Source organism: Nomascus leucogenys, chromosome 7b, assembly GCF_006542625.1.
Source record: "Nomascus leucogenys isolate Asia chromosome 7b, Asia_NLE_v1, whole genome shotgun sequence".
Taxonomy (NCBI): domain Eukaryota; kingdom Metazoa; phylum Chordata; class Mammalia; order Primates; family Hylobatidae; genus Nomascus; species Nomascus leucogenys.
The window spans coordinates 47,133,894-47,153,833 of NC_044387.1; the positions used below are offsets into that span (position 1 = coordinate 47,133,894).

Sequence of the window (19,940 nt, forward strand, 5' to 3'; positions counted from 1 at the left end):
CCCCCATCTCTAAAAAGGAAAAAGATAAAAAAATAACAAAATGAACTTTGAGCTTTTTATTTCAAAATAAGTTCCAAGTAGTTGTTGGGGCTGGGCACGGTGGCTCACACCTCCAATCCCAACTCTGGGAGATAGAGGTGGAAAGATCACTTGAGCCCAGGAATTCAAGACCAGCCTGGACAACATAGTGAGACCCCCATCTCTATTAAAAAAACTAAAAAATATTAGCCGAGTGTGTGGCATGCACTTGTAATCACAGCTACTTGGAAGGCTGAAGTGGGAAGATCACTTGAGCCCAGGAGGTCAAGGCTGCAGTGAGCTGTGATCGGGGCACTGCACTCCAGCCTAGGCAACAGAGGGAGACCCTGTCTTTAAAAAACAAACAAATAACAAAAAGAAAACAAAGGGATGAAGGGCCTGTAATCCCAGCACTTTGGGAGGCCAAGGCAAGTGGATCACTTGAGGTCAGGAGTTCAAGACCAGCTCAGGCAAAATGGAGAAACCCCATCTCTACCAAAAATACAAAAATTAACCAGGCATTGTGGCACATCCTGTAGTCCCAGCTATTTGGGAGGCTGAGGTGGGAGAATCACTGGAGCCTGGGAAGTCAAGACTGTAATGAGCTGTGATCGTGCCACTGCACTCCAACCTGGGTGACAGAGTGAGAACCCTGTGTCAAAAAAAAAAAAAAAACAATGGTTGGAAATTAGATTAAAGTTTTGAAAGGTGTTAAAAGTTCATCATGTAATTCTGTAACCAAGTAAAATTCCAGATGAAAGAATTAAAGGTAAAAATTGAGCTTTTCCTTAAAATTTTTTTTAAATATGTATTTGAATTTTTGCCTGAGAAAGGAATTTTTAAACATGTAAGCAGTGGAAGAAAGCGTAAAGGAAAATATCAGTTCAGCTAATACATAAATATTTGAAATATACCTGTAGAGTTTTATTATTTCTAAACATGGACCTCTAAGTCTAGATGTAAAAATCTATCCCAAGAAAGTAGAAAAGATCCACATAGCTTTACCTATAAATATTTAATCATTGCAGCATGATTATGCAAATAAAAATCAAAAGCCAATGTCTGGCAAAAGGAAATAGTACTTTTGTTTTGAAACAGGGTCTCCTCTGTCACCCAGGCTGCAGTGCAGTGGCACGATCTCAGCTCACTGCATCCTTGACCTCCTGAGCTCAAGCCATCCTGCCACCTCAGCCTCCCGAGTAGCTGGGACCACAGATGCACGCCACCACTCCCAGCTAATTTTTGTATTTTTGGTAGAGACAGGGTTTCACCATGTTGCCCAGGCTGGTCTCAAACTCCTGTGCTCAAACCATCGGCCCACCTCAGCCTCCCAAAGTGCTGGAATTACAGGGGTGAGCCACCGTGCCTGGCCAAGAAATAGTTAAATAACAACATCCATCAATGGAGTATAATACTGATGAGGACAGTGAACAACTCTGGGATTTGGAATTGGCAATATCATATTGCTTTTCTTTTACTTGCCTGTGTTTGCAAAGTTTGTTTTTTTTTAATCAGTGATCATGTAACTTTAGAAATTGCCCTTATAATCCAAAAAGTAGTTAAAATAATAGAAAACAAAGCCTTGCCCCCAATCCCCCTCTGGGTTAGTAACAGGGTTCTCCTGAGTCAGAGGTGCTGTGGGCCAGAGCAGAAGCTCCCTCACATAGGTCTGGCTGGGTGGGGCAGAGGCACACCTGGCTCTTTAACCTATGTTCATAGTGACCCCAGGCCTGGCAAGCTCTCTGCCTTCTGCTGTCGCCCCCTGAGACAGAGGCCAGTAACCTTCAGCCTGGGGGCCAGATCCCAGCCCATCGCCTGGTTTGTGTACGTTTCCCACAGTCTGGCATCTGCTGACTGCAACTCCACAATGTCATTTAACTCATTTTCCCTGTGTTTCCTGTAAATTGGCAGTAACAAGTCTTACATGGTTACCCCTTTGATAGAATACTTCATTTATGCATACATCACCTTTTATTAAGCATCAGCTGTGTGCCAGAGTAGGGGCTATGGATATAGCACGGAAAATAGTGATTGGATTTCTGCCCCATGAATCATAAGATTCTTAAAAATACTGTGATCTATTAAATGGTGAGTATAAGGAGCTAAGTGAAGCGGGGCAGGGATAGGAAGTGTTGGAACGGTGTGGGTGTGACAGTGGACATTCCGGTTTTAGAAAGGGCCCCTGGGTAAGTGCTGAGTCTGTACACCTCTGGGAAGGAGCCCTTAGAACAAGACAGCAGGTCAAGTGCAAGGATCCTGTGAGGAGCATTGTGGGGTGCAGGAGCCCCTGGCTGGAGCACAGCCATCCAGCGAGAGAGGCTTGGTGAGCAGTAGGAAGAGGCAGCTGTTGGCCTCTGCGAGTCAGGACTTCAGGGGTCATCGTCAGGACTCTGGCTTCTCTGGCTTCTGCTCTGGGTGAGACTGGACATTTTGAGCAGAGGAGGAAAATGATCTGGTCTAGGGGTCAGCGGAACCCCTCTGGCTGCTATGCTACAAACAGAGAAAAGGACAAGGGTGGAGCAGGGAATGCATAGAGGAGGATGGTGCAGTGATGTCGCAAGGGGCAGCGACAGCAGATAAAATGGGCAAGGCAAGTGCAAAGCGTAGTCAGCTTCTGGATGTGTGTTGAAGGCAGAGCCGGCAGGTTGTGCTGCCAAATGGGGTGTGAGAAGAGAAGCAGTGAGGGTGGGTCAAGTTTGGGGGTGTGGGTGTCATGCTTACCAATGTGGGGACAGTGTGTGAGGACTGCCTGGGGGCATCAGGACTCATATTCGGACAAGTCGGACCTCTAGTAGATGCCATGTGGATCTGTCCAGCTGGAAGTAGGAGTTAGGTTTTAGAGGAGAAGCCCAGACTAGAGATGTGCATGGGCAGCCTCCAGGGACAGGCAGCACCCACAGCCACCACCTGTGTGGGAGAGCATGGCAGTGGGGGTATGGGGCTCGGGGGGGATGGGCCAAAGAAGCCAGAGCACCCCAAAGCCCCACAGCAGGGAGAGGAGGAGATGGAGACTGGCCAGCGAGGTGGGAGAAAAGCAGGCAGCGGTGTCCAGAAAACCATGTCTGCATCTGTCCGGAGGAGCAGTGACCCTGGCAGAGAGGCTGGCAGAAGCCTGATTGGAGTGGATTGCAGAGAGAATAGGAAGACAGGGGACAACTGTTACAGACACACAGATACTCCCTGAGAACTGTGCTTTGATGGGAAGCGTGGAAACAGGCTGACAGCCCCCAGGTAGGTTGAGGGCAGAGCAAGTTGGATTAGTTTTATTTTATTTATTTTTGAGATGGAGTTTCGCTCTTGTCTCCCAAGCTAGAGTGCAATGGTGCGATCTCAGCTCACTGCAACCTCTGCCTCCCAGGTTCAAGCCATTCTCCTGCCTCAGCCTCCTGAGTAGCTGGGATTACAGGTGCCCGCCACCACGCTCAGCTAATTTTTCTATTTGTAGTAGAGACAAGGTTTCACCATATTGGCCAGGCTGGTCTCGAACTCCTGACCTCAGGTGGTCCACCCGCCTCAGCCTCTCAAAATGCTGGGATTACAGGTGTGAGCCACTGTGCCTGGCCAGTTTTGTTTTGTTTTAAACTAGAGAAAAGAACAGTGGTTCTTCAAGCTTGTCAGAGTGGATGAATGCAGAAGGTGATGCTGATGCAGGGATTTGCTGAAACCCTGACATGGAGCATGTGGAGAGGGGGTCAGGGACATCCATGGAGCAGGCCTTGGTGGCATAGGAAGGACATCCACGGACACTGTGCTGTGAAAGGCTCTCCTGATAGTTTGTTTTCTCAGGAAAAGGGAAGCCAAATACTCAGCTTGAGGAATCGTTAGAGCTTTGAGAAGAGAAGGAGATATGAAAGAGTTAACATGAGAGATGCCATAGATGATGGAAGGAGGGGTGGCAGGAGAGGTGCTATGGATAACAGGCGTGTAGGGGTGGTACAGGAGGTGCCATGGCTGATGGAAGTAGGGTAGTGCAGGAGATGCCATGGATGATGGAAAGAGGGGAGGTGCCGTGGATGACGGAAGGAGGGGTGGTGGGGGAGGTGCCGTGGATGACAGAAGGAGGGGTGGTGGGGGAGGTGCCGTGGATGGCGAAGGAGGAGTGGTGGGGGAGGTGCCATGGATGGCAGAAGTAGGATGGGTAGTGTTGCCAGCGCGTTTGATGTTAGCCTTCATGAATTTAGAGAGACCCATCAGCACTTTGGGGTTCTGCTGTCTGTGTTTAGCTCTGCAGCCACAGGTATGGAAAGGACAGAGAACTAGCTCTGAGCTGGACTGAGAACAATCAGAAGAGTCAAGGGTGAGTGCCAGGAGCTGTCCAGCATGATCTGGGGCCACCAGCTGGGGCAAGTGCAACTTGGGCATGGACAGAGCTGCAGGAATTCAGTCCAGTCACTGGACTGGTAGAGTTGAGGCACTCAGGATGGTGAGCTGGGCAGTGCTAGGCAGAGTAGGTACTTGTGGCAGGGTCCCAGGGCTGGCATCTCTTTTCTGAGGTGTAAGGTATGGCTATGGCAGTGACTTGTTCTTGTGAGCAGAACAAGGTCCCCAGCTCATAGGAAGTCAAATAAATTGCCAGAGAATGAAAAAGATTTGTAAATAGCATCAGGAACTAGGGGCTGGTGAGTGATACCTGACACAAGATGGGTTGTGAACGGTTTTTATTGAGGAGGAAGGGGAACGGCTTGGAAGCAGCAAGGAGCACACCTTCCCAGCCCAGGCCCAGTGGGGTGCAGAAGTGGTAGGTGACAGCCGGGGCCTGAGAGGTGCCAGAACGCAGGGTTATATAGGAGCAGGCAGGTAGAAGCGCCCCCTGAGGTGGAGGAGGGTGTCCAGGGACTAGAAAGCCAAGGCCAACTTCATCTGGTCACTGGTACGATCAGAAAGATGCTTACCACTCTAGCAAACAGAAAAATACCTCTGCCATCTAGGAACTTAAAAGCAACTCTGGAGAAATCTTCCCATTGAAGAGTGTCTCAGTCCAGCTACCCTATTATCCGTAGGTTGGAGACCGCTGTTACGAGGAGGGAATGTACGAGGCTGCCAAGCTGCTCTATAGCAATGTTTCTAACTTTGCCCGCCTGGCTTCCACCTTGGTTCACCTCGGTGAGTATCAGGCAGCAGTGGACAACAGCCGCAAGGCCAGCAGCACCCGGACGTGGAAGGAGGTGAGCTGCGGGCAACTGCAGACGGCAGAGTGTGCTCTGGACAGGTGCGCTCTCCGTGTCCTTTGCGTTCTGCTCGGTACTCTTCTGGGTGCCGGTCTCTTGCCCAGGCAGGGTCTGAACCCTTGGGATTCTCAGAGCCTCTAGGCTAGTGTTTGTAGTTGGAACAGAGGCCCCAGAGAATCCGATGTCAAACCAGTTGGCCCTCAGAGGTAGCCTTAATAGCATGGAATTATCAGTATTATAAGTATTTTCATAACACTTTTTAATCATGTCACCTTATTTGCATAATCAGTGTAAATTTACATTATTGGTCCTTTGTGGCAAACTGGTAAATTGTCTGGAGGCTCTCTGATAATATCAGAATCATCTTTAAGTAGAAAAAACTGCGAAGAAATATCCAAAACAGCATTGTTTAATGAAAGATTAAAATTAGCCTAAAGGTCCAATGTCAAGGCCTTTTGTTTGTTTGTTTGTTTTGTTTTTGTTTTTGAAATGGAGTCTAGTTCTGTCGCCCAGGCTGGAGTACAGTGGCACGATCTCGGCTCACTGCAAGCTCCGCCTCCCGGATTCACACAATTCTCCTGCCTCAGCCCCCCGAGTAGCTGGGACTACAGGCGCCCGCCACCAAGCCCGGCTAATTTTTTTGTGTTTTTTAGTAGAGTCTGGGTTTCACCATGTTAGCCAGGATGGTCTCAATCTCCTGACCTCATGATCCGCCCATCTCGGCCTCCCAAAGTGCTGGGATTACAGGCATGAGCCACTCCGCCCAGCCAAGGCCTTTGTTAATGTATGCATCACAACTCTACCCTGCTGTTTAAGATGAATAGGCAGAGTTGCAGGAAAAGATGTTGCCAATATTATGCGAGGAATATGTCATCATGCAGAATGTATGATGTAATTCCACTGTGTTTATGTGGGAGATTTGTCAGGGTGCTGGTGTACGCATCACACATAGGAAACAGTGGGCCAAAGATTATATCTCAAGTTAATGACAGTGGCTTATGTGATTATTTTTGTTTATCTTCATGTTCTGCTTTCTCTACCTTGGGAACATGTGCTGTGTATAGAAGGTGGGAGAAGTAGGGAAATTGCACGGCACACCCAGCTCTGTGGTGTAGGGTTGGTCCTGTCAGCCCTCTCAGGGAGTGCAGCTGAAGGGCTTCTCTGTACAGGGGAATTCTGTACTTCTCAAGGCTTGTTATCATTAAGTATACATACTCTACAGTGCAGAAAACAAAAGTAGTGTAAAAAATTATTAAAGCAAGCTCCCCCGTGCAAACAACACTCAGATGAGATGCACTCTGATGGTCATTATTTTTTAGCCTTCATTTTCAAACCCCAAACCTGAAATTCCAGTATGACTTTCCCGCCACCTGAACAAAACTCAGGGCCTAAGAAGTAACGCACAAACTTTCTTCTTTCCATGGTGTCAAGCACCCCCTTGGCCTGCAGATTACAAATGTCGTATTTTTTCCTCCCAGTCTTGTACAATTCATCCTAGAGTTAGCTACTTGTTCAGAATCCAACTTAAAACACCCCACTGGCTGGTATTTCTGCATTTGCAACTGTGTGCCTTGTAAGTCAGCTGCTGTGGTGCTGTGTCCTGTCTTGGGGACCCTCACGCTTGCCCTCCGTCCCCTAGGTGTGCTTTGCCTGCGTGGATGGACAGGAGTTCCGCTTCGCACAGCTGTGTGGTCTTCACATCGTCATTCATGCAGATGAGCTGGAGGAGCTGATGTGCTATTACCAGGTGACCAGATGATCTCTACTGGTAATGCAGATGACAAGTGATGCCTAAACACTCCACAGAGAGGCACGGTCATCCCCTTAGCTCGTGACCGTCACAGTGTTGCATTTGCAGAAATGAAGCATGGCCCTGAGGGGAAGATTCATGTGTTAGACGGTCATTTATAAACTAAATTCAATCGCCTTGTTAGCTATCCTCGACCTCATGGCTGGCTGGAATTTTGTGTTTTTAAGTTCTCTCTATCCTCTTGTGTTATTGGGCTTTCAGAAACCCAGTCAGTGGCTTGCATGACGGGAACAACCCTTGGAGGGTTGCTGAGAATACTGGGCTGCTGGTGGCAGAGCTCTCCATAGCCTAGTTACCCACAGTGTGCAGCCCCAGGAGTCTGTTTATCAAGTGCCTTAGGGACAAAGCACAGGCAAGAGAGGGAACCCCACCTGGACCCTTTGGAAGAGTGGGGCCCTGTGTGTTCATGCTGTAGGTAGGCTCTCTTGAGTGGTTGGTAGACAGTGATTTGTGTGTTTAGGGACCTGGGCTTCCACCTGTGGGATTCCTAGAGCCACATGACAACTCCAGGTATGGTTAGTCAAGGCAGACGAAGATGGGATGTGACTCTGCTCAGCTGTGTCACCATGGCCATGGAACTTGAGCCCCAAACCCCTAACTACGTGAGACGTTGTCTGGAGGGGCTCACACCAGCGCCAGAGTGTCCAGATATTAGCTGGGTGTGATGGCTTTTCAATGAGAAATGCTTTCCCACCCCCAGAGAGGCGCCTGAGAAATGAACTGGAAAGCCAGCAGGGAGGGTAATCAAGCAGTACCGGGCTGACAAAAGAACAATCTAGTCAGCAAATCTTTGAGTACCTACTGTGTGCTAGGTATTATTCTCAATAATTGTGTCAGTGAACAAAACAGAAAAGCTTCTATTTAATTGAATTGGCATTCAGCAAGGTTGGCAGGCAAGCAACAAACCTAATGAATAATTATATAGTGTGTTTGAAGGTGATCAGTTATAGAGGAAAATGGAGCCGGTTTGAGGGCATGGGAGTGCCTGGATGGAGTTTCACAAAGGGGCGGTCAAGGTAGCAGCAATTGAGGGGGTGACATTTGAGCAAAGAACTGAAGAAATGGAAGGATTTGGTCATGGAAACATTTGAGGGAAGGGTCAGTGGCCAGGCAAAGTCCTGAGGCAGGAGTGTGCTGTGTATTCAAGGAAGGGGCCAGAGATGGGGCAGAGAGGCTGATGGAGGGCCAGATCTCAGGCCGTTAGGAAGGTCACGGGCTGTACTTGGGATGGGTGCAGGGCTGTCGGGGGTAAAACGATCATGGTGGCTCATGTGCTGAGACCACATACTTGAGGAGTAGGGACAGCAGCCAGGAGAGCAGCTAGAGGCTGTTGCAGTAGTCTAGGCGAGAAGGGACAGTGACTCTGACTCGGGTGGTGGTGACAGGGCGAGAGGTGATCAGGCCATCAGGATTGGGTGTGTGCTTTGAATGAGCAGCCACCTTGATATGCTAATGCACTGATGTGGAGTGAGAGAGAAAAGCCAAGGATAACTCCGTTTGGTTTTGGCTTGAACAAGTAGAAATAACGGAGTTATCACCAGTGGATGAGGGGAAGACTGAAGGTGCAGCGTGGGAGGGAAGGACAAGAATTACTTTTTGGACACATGGTGCTAAGCCTTGAGCTGCCCGCTGGATGTTCAGGTGGGAGCATCATGTAGGCAGCTGGAGACAGATCTGGAGCTCCACAGAGGAGGAGCCTAGCTAGAGCAGTGAACCTGGAGTTGCTGACATATAGGTGATCCACATCCATCTATGTTTGCCTGTAGTCTCCTGGGGATGAGTGTAGGTGAAAAGACCAGACTGCCCAACAGGGGTGGGCTGAGGAGGAGAGCAGGAGCAGCCAGTACAGTGGGAAGAAAACCCAGAGAGTGTGCTGGCCCCTGGATGCACCAGAGAGGAGGGACCGGTCAGCAGAGCCAGGGCCTGCTGCTGAGCAGACAGCAGGAAGGCAGGGCCAGGGGGCTGCTCGTGACCTGGAGCTTGGGGGAGACTCAGCCTGATAGTGGCTGGAGAGAACAGGGAGAGGAATGGGAACGGTTGTTTTGAGGAGTTTTTGCTGCAAAAGGAAGTAGAAAAAATGGGATGGTAGCTAGCAGAGACATTGGGTCAAGAGGGTGTTTAGGATAGGAGGATTAGCAGGATGCTTGCTGAACCCAGCTGTGGAGAGTGAAGATAAGGCAGAATTGAGGAGTCACCGGAGCGGTGGCCTTGGTAGGCAAGCAGGTGGGATGGAGCTGCAGGCTGGGCAGGTTCCAGACAGGAGCACAGGCGCCGTGTCTGTAGCTGATTTGGGGGTGCAGATGCTGCCAGCAGACAAGTGTGCCACTGGGAAATGAGGTTAGTCTGAGAGTGGAGGGGGCACAGAAGGGTGTCCTCCTTGGGAAAACGAGGTGTGAGGCAGTCCTCTAGGTTGGACTCTCCCAGGGCTGTGGTTGTTAGAGTAAAGGGAAAGGGTCACATGGCTGGGTGTTTCTCCAGGGTTTCTGCATGCTGAGGAGGCTGTAACCAGACATCTGGTCTTGTCCAGGGAGAGTGTCCGAGGCGTGTGGGGCTGAATGCAAGGGGCTGGCCATCATAATTAGGGACACAGTGAAACAACAGCCGTGTGGCATTGTGAGTGGAGTTGAAGGCTTGTTGGAGCCAGGATCTCAGTAATGAGCTGTAGCAAGGGATTAAAACAAATCATTCCCAGACCCTGTTACCACCCACTTCCTATTTTTTTTCTAATTCTTTAAATAAAATTGGCAATACTAATTTGCACTTACTAAACTTGAAAATTGTAGTGCAGTGTGCCACTGGTAATTGTCAGATGATCCAATAAGTTGCTAAGTAAATGGCATGATCTGTAGCACAGTATGTATACATGTTTTCCTCACACGTGCCTCCTCGGCCTCCTGGGGATCATTCCCAGTCACAAGCACAGTCCCTGCGGCATGGGCATGGGCTGGAGGGTGGCTGCAGGAGGCATGCAATCACTCTGTCCCATGTGTGGCTGTTGGTCTGCTAGGATCGTGGCTACGTTGAGGAGCTGATCTCGCTGTTGGAGGCGGCCCTGGGTCTGGAGCGGGCCCACATGGGCATGTTCACAGAGCTAGCCATCCTCTACTCCAAATTCAAGCCACAGAAGATGCTGGAGCATCTGGAGCTTTTCTGGTCCCATGTCAACATCCCAAAGGTACCGTGTGCTCCTTGCGGTCTGGCAGCCGTGGCCACGTGCAGCACAAGCCAACCCTGGCCTCCTTGTCCAGGTGCTGAGGGCTGCAGAGCAGGCACATCTGTGGGCTGAGCTGGTGTTCCTCTATGACAAGTACGAGGAGTATGACAATGCTGTGCTCACCATGATGAGCCACCCCACTGAGGCCTGGAAGGAGGGTCAGTTCAAGGACATCATTACCAAGGTAAGAGGGGATACAGAGCACTGGCTCCTGCCAGCCTCTGCCAGGCCCTATTCTGGGTGCAGGGGAATGGGCAGGTGGGAGTGGAATGAGTGCCAGCATGCCCCCATGCTGTGTATGCGTTCACTTGTATGAGTCCACCACCCTCTGGGCAGATGGTAGTAATGCCATCTTTGAAGGGAACTGACACTTAAGAAGGGCAGGTGACCCATCTAGCGATGCACAACTGAGCTGTGGGCGGGGTCAGGCCAGCATGCAGCCGTGTCCCTGTGGCCCTGTGGCCCTGCCTGCCTGCCTCTCCCACCATACCACACCCTCATGGCCAGGCCTCAGTTCGTTCTTCCTTCTGCCCTGTCAGCTCAGGGCTCCCACCCCCACTTCCTGTGGTTATTTTTCACCATCGGACCTTTTTTTTTTTCTTTTAGTTCATGTCTCTCCCCAGCACCAGCGGCCTTACCTGTCTAAGAGTGGGCCTCCATCCTGTAGCCTGACTGGGCTAAACCAGGACCCGAGTTCCTCTGCCATCAGCCACACCACCACTGGGTGGTGTCAGGTTTGGGTGCCATGGTCAAGTGAGCCTTTGTTATTTTGTTTCTGGTCTCTTAGAGAGTTCAGCCTCAGCACCCACCCCTCTCCAGCTCTGTATGTGAGTTTGGTGAAGGGGCTGGAATTCTTTATCCTCAGCCCACATCCCTTTGCATTGGGTATCTGCGCTTTGTGCCATGGTCTTTGGGTAACTAACTTGTCACAGTCCGCTTGTGACTGGAGTGGCACAGCAGTGAGCTGTGGCCTCGCTCATGCACCTTCTTTTCCACATGCAGCTACTGAGGGTGGGCGTGAGTGGCACATGTGCTGCCGGGTGAGGCCTTTAGCCCCTGCCTTTCCTGGGAACTATTTGAAAGACCCCAGTATTGAGCACCAGGCCACAAGCCCAAGCTTCTTGTTGGAGGACATCCATGTTACTGGGCATGGTGGTACGTGAAGGTGGGGGCCTTTGATGGGGCGTCCCACCCTGAGCAGAGTCTGCAGGTTGCTGGAGGGAGTGCGGCCAGGTCATACCTTAACTGTGGCCTGGCACACGTGGCTGCTGCCTTGTAGATTTGTCTGTGTGCTGGAAAATCCATACTTGATCAATCCTGTGTGTATTTTATTCACATTGTAACTCCTCTGATATAAGGGTGTTTTTAAAAATCGCTGAGCCATAGTGGAAGTGGCCATGCTTTTGTTTCTTAGTGGCATATAAAATAATAGCAGGACAGCTGAGACTTGCTGTGTGGGAGAGCAGCATCTCTCATCTGGTGCCTGCAGGGCTGATGGCTGAGTCCAGTTCCTTGTGTGACTCATGATGCTTCTACTACACCCTGCCGTTTGGGAGACAGACACTGTCAGCTCAGGTGTGAAGGGGGCAGGAGGATACTCGCCAGTGCAGGGGTCCAATCAGATGTACGACATCCAATCTATATTTGGGGCACACGATAGCAGGAATCCACTTAGCCATAGGGCTGGGCCAGCAGCAGCCTGAGCAGGGGGGCTTGCTAACTCAGACAGGGGGGCACCCCAGCTCAGCCATTCACTGTCTCTCTCCATGTGGGCTAGGGGTTTCACCACTGTGAACCTTGTTATCCCATCCATACAATGGACATCCTGTTTCCTCCCAACCAAGTGGTCCATGGCAGGTGCCTGGCATCCGATAGGCACTTCTTTCAGGTCATGCAGCACAGCACGCCAGCCAGCTACCCCGGAGCTTGTGACGGAATCTCAGCTTCAGTTTTCTCTTCTTTTTTTGTTTTACTATTTTTTTTTTGAAACGGAGTCTCTGTCACTCAGGCTGGAGTGCAGTGGCGTGATCTTGGCTCACTGCAACCTCCGCCTCCCAGCCTCAAGCGATTCTCCTGCCACAGCCTCCAGAGTAGCTGGGATTACAGGTGCCCGCCACCATGCCTGGCTCATTTTTGTATTTTTAATAGATACAGGGTTTCACCATGTTGGGCAGGCTGGTCTCAAACTCCTGACCTCAGGTGATCTTGAGAGGTGAAGTCAGCTGGACTTCCTGGGTAGGGTGGGGACTTGGAGAACTTTTGTGTCTAGCTAAAGGATTGTAAGTACACCAGTCAGCACTCTGTGTCTAGCTAAAGGATTGTAAATGCGCCAATCAGCACTCTGTAAAAACATACCAATCAGCACTCTGTAAAATGGAGCAATCAGCACTCTGTAAAATGGACCAGTTAGCTGTCTGTAAAATGGACCAATCAGCAGGATGTGAGCGGGGCCAAATAAGGGAATAAAAGCTGGCCACCCGAGCCAGTAGCGGCAACCTCCTGGGGTCATTTTCCAGACTGTAGAAGCTTTGTTCTTTTGCTCTTCACAATCAATCTTGCTGCTGCTCACTCATTGAGTCTGCACTACATTTAAGAGCTGTAACACTCACTGCGAAGGTCTGGGGCTTCACTTGTGAAGTCAGCCAGGTCACGAACCCACCAGAAGGAAGAAACTCACACCTCTGAACATCTGAAGGAACAAACTCTGGACACAACATCTTTAAGAGCTGTAACACTCACTGCGAGGGTCTGCGGCTTCATTCTTTTTTTTTTTTTTTTTTATTATACTTTAGGGTTTTAGGGTACATGTGCACAATGTGCAGGTTTGTTACATATGTATCCATGTGCCATGTTGATTTCCTGCACCCATTAACTCGTCATTTAGCATTAGGTGTATCTCCTAATGCTGTCCCTCCCCCCTCCCAGCGGCTTCATTCTTGAAGTCAGTGAGACCAAGAACCCACCAGAAGGAATAAATTCTAGACACAATTCTCCCGCCGTGGCCTCCCAAAGTGCTGGGATTACAGGCGTGAGCCACCACACCCGGCCTTCAGTTTTCCCTTCTATAAAACAGGGATACTACCATGTTTTCTGGGGCGCTGGCTGTCCTTGCTGACCGTGCTAGTGGGCACAGGCCTGCTAGTGCTCCATGTCCTGGCACGTGGCTGGTGGACTCACCTCATCCTGTCTTTCAGCTTGGATCTGGAGGACGCTCCAGAGGGGCCCCCTGCTCTATTTCTCCTGTAGTGCAGAGGGCTCCAGATCCCAGCAGCTTAGCCCAACAGAGATGTGTGTCCCCGCAGGCCTCAGCACCAGAGGAACTGGGTAGGAACATGGCAGTTGTACTCCACCTTAAACGGCATTCCGGCCATGCTGCATGGACCTGTTGAAAGGGCCAAGAGTGCACATGGTACCAGGTGTCCCACAAGGGAAGCTAGGACTGCTGGTGCCCCACTTCAAGTCTCTCCACTTGCATGATGCCTGCAAGAGCTTCAGTGAAATAGGCTTGTCCTTGGATGGTTCCTCTCCTTCACGGGAGGCCTGAGGAGGCTTGTGGTTGGTGGGGAAGCAGGTGGGGCTTTGAGAAGGTGATTCGCCACAGAAGATGAACTTGAGTCCCTACCCTTCTCTTCAGCCCCACATTACATCCTGACTGCCCTCTGCTTCTTCAATGTCTAGTTGAGGTCCCCATGTCCTGGGCCTGCTGCTGCTGGGTAAAGGGCCAGCCTGGAAGGCTGACAGGTCCTAGAGCTCCAATATGAGCGGACCCACAGTGGCCTGTGGCAGAGTCTGGGGGCCCACCAGTGCCGTAGGTGAAGCTTTGTGATGGGGCCAGGTCACCGTTCTGTTCTGCATCCATGGTGGCGGGTACTAGGGACCCTGCTGCCTGTCTGGGTCAGAATCTCTGGTAACAGTGAGTGCTCTAGCGCAAAAGGGAAAAAGAAGGAGAAAGAAGACACGCTGAAGTGGTCAGTAAGCCATAGTGGGTCCATTAGACCCCTTTTAGTCAGAAGACCCCATCGGGCCCCACATTTTTGCCAAGTCACCCAAACCCAGCAGTGCTGGAGGCTCCAATGGTGATTACCCTGGGATCCCAGCATGGCTTTAGCTCCAGCTGTGCCCTGTGCACACCCTGGGACCCTCACACTCACGCAGACATATTCATCACCACTGGCTTGGTTCATGCCCATCTGGCTTGCATGCTCCCTGAACAGAGCTGTGTCCAGGCCCTGGACATCGATGCCACAGTCAGCAAGCCACCAAATGACATCGCCAGGGCCAGGCGCGGTGGCTCACACCTGTAATCCCAGCACTTTGGGAGGCCAAGGCGGGTGGATCCCGGGCGCAGTGGCTCACGCCTGTAATCCCAGCACTTTGGGAGGCTGAGGTGGGCAGATCACGAGGTCAGGAGATCGAGACCATCCTGGCTAACACGGTGAAACCCCGTCTCTACTAAAAATACAAAAAATTAGCCAGGCGTGGTGGTGGGCACCTGTAGTCCCAGCTACTCAGGAGGCTGAGGCAGGAGAATGGCATGAACCCGGGAGGCGGACCTTGCAGTGAGCCGAGATCGTGCCACAGCACTCCAGCCTGGGTGACAGAGCGAGACTCTGTCTCAAAAAAAAAATGACATCGCCCAGCAAGAGAATGGTGGCAGACCAGTAGGGAAAGTGCTAAGAGACACAGCAGCCTGGCCAAATCTTGAGACCCAGGAGCACAGGCACAGGGTCCACCCAGAGTGGTCCACTCTCTGCGTGGGCAGGCCTTCAGGTTTCACCTAGGGTCTGAGCACCACAGTGTTTCAGCTCAAAAGCTCTGGTGATGTCACAGGACATGCTGTCCACTTGGTTATGGCTCAGGCTGAGGCCGCGAAGGCTGGGGTAATCTTGCTTGGATGGAAACATACTGTGTTGTTTGGTTTTGCTGTGGGGCTTCATTCTGGCTGATTACACTTCATTCATTCATTCAGCAGATACTGGGTGATTGTGGACCCTGCATCAGATACTGGTGTAGGTGCTGGGTTGAGACAGGAAACCCTGAGGCTGGCCTCTTAAGGAAAATGCTCGGTGTGTCAGTGCTGGGGGACAAAATACCTCAGGGATGGGAGGAGGCACCTTCACAGGCCATTGAGTGTTATAGGGGGTAGTCGTGGCAGGCCTCAGTAGTAAAGTACCATTTGAGCAAAAACTGGAAGGAGCCCTGGGATATGTGGAGACAGGGGCAGGGACTGACCCTCAGCTTTGCTCACCACAGGTTGCCAACGTCGAGCTCTGTTACAGAGCCCTGCAGTTCTATTTGGATTACAAACCACTGCTCATCAATGACCTGCTGCTGGTGCTGTCACCCCGGCTGGACCACACCCGGACAGTCAGTTTCTTTTCAAAGGTGAGTCAGCCAAAACCCCAGATAGAAGAGTGTATTGGGCTAGCTCTAACAAAGTCATCTGAATGATAGCACCTTTATAAAGAGTTTTTGAAATGAATCCCAGCTGACTTGAAGATTCACCAGTGTATCAAACTGTTTTAGGTTTCAGATACAGGAATACCTCCCGTATCATGCTTCATTTTATTGTGCTTCTCAAAATCTGTGTTTTTTAAAAGATTAGAGGTTTGTGGCCGAGTGCGGAGGCTCACGCCTGTAATCCCAGCACTTTGGGAGGCCGAGGCAGGCGGATCACGAGGTCAGGAGATCGAGACCACCCTGGCTAACAGTGAAACCCTGTCTCTACTAAAACTACAAAAATTAGCTGGGCATGGTGGCGGGCACCTGTAGTCCCAGCTACTCGGGAGGCTGAAGCAGGAGAATGGCGTGAACCCGGGAGGCGGAGCTAGCAGTGAGCCAAGATCGTGCCACTGCACTCCAGCCTGGGTGACAGTGTGAGACTCTGTCTCAAAAGAAAACAAACAAAAAAAAGACTGGAGGTTTGTAACCCTGCATTGAGAAAGTCGATCAGCACCATTTTTCCAACAGCATGTGCTCACTTCGTGTCTCTGTGTCACATTATAGGATTTCTCACAATATTTCAAATTTTGTCATTATGTATGCTATGGTGATCTGTGATCAGTGATCTATTCTCTTTTTTTGAGACAGTCTTGCTCTGTTGCCCAGGTGGGAGTGCAGTGGCATGGTCATAGCTCACTGCAATCTTGAACTCCTGGCCTCAAGCAATCTTCCCACCTTGGCCTCCTCCAGTGCTGGGATTATAGGCTTGAGCCAATGCACACAACCAGCAATCTTTGATGTTACTGTTGTAATTGTTTTGGGATGCCACAAATCATGCCCCTATAAGAAGGGAAACTTAATGGATAAATGTTGTAGGTGTTCTGACTGCTCCGCTGACTGGCTGTGCCCTGGTCCCTCTTCCTTTCCTTGGGCCTCCCTATTCCCTGAGACACAACAACATTGAAATTAGGCTAATTAATGGCCGGGAATGGTGGCTTATGCCTGTAATCCCAACACTTTGGGAGGCCAAGGTGGGTAGATGACCAAGGCAGGCAGATCACCCGAGGTCAGGAGTTCAAGACTAGCCTGGCCAACGTGGTGAAACCCTGTCTCTACTAAAAATACAAAAATTAGCCAGACGTGGTGACAGGCACCTGTAGTCCCAGCTACTTGGGAGGCTGAGGCAGGAGAATCGTTTGAACCCAGGAGGTTGCAGTGAGCCGAGATCACCACAGCACTCTAGCCTGGGCAACAGAGAGAGAGACTCCATCTCAAAAAAAATAATAAATTATTGTGCATTTCAAAATAGCTAAAGGAGAAGATTTGAAATGTTCCCAACACAAAGAAATGATAAATGCTTGAGGTGATGGACATCCTAATTACCCTGATTTGATCATTCCACATGTGTATATGTATCAAAATATTACATATGCCCAATAAATATGCACAACTATCACGTATCAATAAGAAGTTGGAAATAAGTAAAGACACCAGTATATATGGAAAATATCCATATATTAACAGGAATTTGGAAGAAGTGGATTCCAACCCTCATGGATGACTTTGGGGGTTCAGGACTTCAGTGGAGAAAGTCACTGCAGATGTGGGGGAAACAGCAGGAGAACTAGAATTAGAAGTGGAGCCTGAAGAAGGGGCTGAATTGCTGCAATCTTAGGATCCAACTTGAACAGATGAGGAGCTGCTTCTTAGGGATGAGCAAAGAAAGTGGTTTCTTAAGATAGAATCTACTCCTGGGGCAGATGCTGTGAACATTGTTGAAATGACTACAAGGGATTTAGAATAGTGCATAAACCTAGTTGATAAAGCGGCAGCAAGGTTGGAGAGGACTGAGACCAATTTTGAAAAATGTTCTACTGTGAGTACAGTGTTATCAAAGAGCATTGCATGCTGCACAGCAGTCTTTTCGTTTGTTTTGTTGATTTTGTTTTATGCAACACAAGTCCAGAGTGGTCTTACATAAAGGGAAGAGTCAGTCAGTGAGGCAAACCTCATTGATGTCTTATTTTAAGAAATTTTGCCAGCCGAGCGCAGTGGCTCACGCCTGTAATCCCAGCGCTTTGGGAGGCTGAGGCGTGTGGATCATGAGGTCAGGAGGTCGAGACCAACCTGACCAATGTGGTGAAACTCTGTCTCTACTAAAAATACAAAAATTAGCCAGGCGTGGTGGGCGCGCACCTGTAATCCCAGATACTCAGGAGGCCGAGGCAGGAGAATCGCTTGAACCCAGGAGGCAGAGATTGCAGTGAGCCAAGATTGCGCCACTGCACTCCAGCCTGGGCGACAGAGCGAGACTCCATCTCCCCCCCAAAAAAAAGAAGGAAAGAAAGAAATTGCTGGCTGGGCACAGTGGCTCACGCCTGTAATCCTAGCACTTTGGCAGGCAGAGGTGGGCAGATCACCTGAGTTCAGGAGTTCAAGACCAGCTTGGCCAACATGGCGACACCCTGTGTCTACTAAAAATACAAAAATTAGCTGGGCATGGTGGTGGGCATCTATAATCCCAGCTACTTGGGAGGCTGAGGCAGGAGAATCGCTTGGACCTGGTGGGCAGAGGTTGCAGTGAGCTGAGATCGGACCACTTCACTCTAGCCTGAGTGAAAGAGCAAAACTCTGTCTCAGAAAAAAAGGGGCCGGGCGCAGTGGCTCACACCTGTAATCCCAACATTTGGGAGGCCGAGGTGGGTGGATCACAAGGTCAGGAGTTCGAGACCAGCCTGGCCAATATGGTGAAACCCCATCTCTACTAAAAATACAAAAATTAGCCAGGTGTGATGGCAGGCGCCTGGTCCCAGCTACTCGGGAGGCTGAGGCAGGAGAATTGATTGCTTGAACCTGGGAGGCAGAGGATGCAGTGAGCCGAGATCACGGCACTGCACTCCAGTGTGGGCGACAGAGCAAGACTCTATCTCAAAAAAAAAAAAAAAAGAAAAATTGCCACAGCCTCTCCAGCCTTCAACAGCCACCACTTGGATGAATCAGCAGCCATCAACATTGAGGCAAGACCTTCCCCAGCAAAAAGATTACAACTCACTGAAGGCTTAGATGATTGATAGCATTCTTTAGCACTAAAATATTTTTAATTAAGGTGTGTACTCTGTTTTTGTAGACACACTTAACAGGCTACAACATAGTATAAACATTAATTAATACGACTCATTTTATTGCAATATTCACTTTATTGTGGTGGTCTGGAACCAAACCCCAGTGTCTCTAAGGTGTGAATGTCTGTGGTGACATTGGCATCCACTGAATCGCCCAGACAGTCCTCTTTGTGTGAGTATAGGTCTTTTGGTTCTAGGTGTCCAGAAGGTGCCCTTGGCTCCAGAGCTGGACCACTCAAATGGATGGCACACACGTGCCCACCTGTGCCCCTGCCTAGTGTCCCCATAACAAGCTTGGCCAAGTGCCTTGACGGTTCCCCCAACTTGTCAGGCAGGTCAGCTGTCCCTGGTGAAGCCTTACCTGCGGTCAGTCCAGAGCCACAACAACAAGAGTGTGAATGAGGCACTCAACCACCTGCTGACAGAGGAGGAGGACTATCAGGTGGGTGTGCAGGAGGGAGCCGTGTCCTGGGTGGGCTGGGCTCCTCCCCTGCAACTGCCATTCTGTTCTCAAAGCAGGCTGCCTTTGCACAGGAGGGTGTGCAGGCCCCACAGGACACCAGTGGATATATGGGTAGGGGCCTTTCTAAGGCTGTGCTGATAGCAACAGCCATCAAGTAACACAAGGTGCCTGCTCCATGTGTAGGCAGCCCATGTCACAGTGTCCCGTCCCTCACAGAAAGGCTGTCTTCCTAGGGCTTAAGGGCATCTATCGATGCCTATGACAACTTTGACAACATCAGCCTGGCTCAGCGGCTGGAGAAGCATCAGCTGATGGAGTTCAGGCGCATTGCAGCCTATCTGTACAAGGGCAATAACTGGTGGGCCCAGAGCGTGGAGCTCTGCAAGAAGGATCATCTCTACAAGGTTGGTGGCCTGGGCTCCTGTTTCCTCCCACCTTCCTGCCTTGGTGTGCTTCCTGATGGCTTTGGGGGTCACACCCCTTCCCTCTTGTTCCTGAGACCTGGCTCTGAGCTTCACCAGGGGATCCTAATGGTGGGTGGGGGGATTAGTATTAATGGGAGACCATATTTAGAACATAGGGTAAGAATTGGGAGTGAGCTAGCACCCCTTAAAAACTGTTTAGATTGAAAGACTTGTAGAGTTTTATGGAGTTGATTCTTTTCGCAGCAGTTATGTGTGAGTTTCACTCTACCAAAACACAG

At 50.3% G+C, this 19,940-nt stretch overlaps 1 protein-coding gene across 5 annotated transcripts in view; it reads left to right on the forward strand.

The window, feature by feature from the left end:
- Positions 1–19,940, forward strand: part of CLTCL1 (clathrin heavy chain like 1) — a 111,959-nt gene that overhangs the window by 84,546 nt on the left and 7,473 nt on the right. For 2 of the 5 annotated variants that reach the window (XM_030815870.1, XM_030815872.1), the window contains 7 exons: positions 5,019–5,183; positions 6,826–6,933; positions 10,004–10,171; positions 10,245–10,394; positions 15,464–15,595; positions 19,106–19,216; positions 19,471–19,641. In XM_030815870.1, coding sequence (XP_030671730.1) covers positions 5,019–5,183; positions 6,826–6,933; positions 10,004–10,171; positions 10,245–10,394; positions 15,464–15,595; positions 19,106–19,216; positions 19,471–19,641 — 1,005 coding nt within the window. Of the gene's footprint in view, positions 1–5,018; positions 5,184–6,825; positions 6,934–10,003; positions 10,172–10,244; positions 10,395–15,463; positions 15,596–18,971; positions 19,217–19,470; positions 19,642–19,940 lie in introns of those variants that run through there. The other 3 variants (XM_030815871.1, XM_030815874.1, XM_030815873.1) reach the window with 3 other exon arrangements.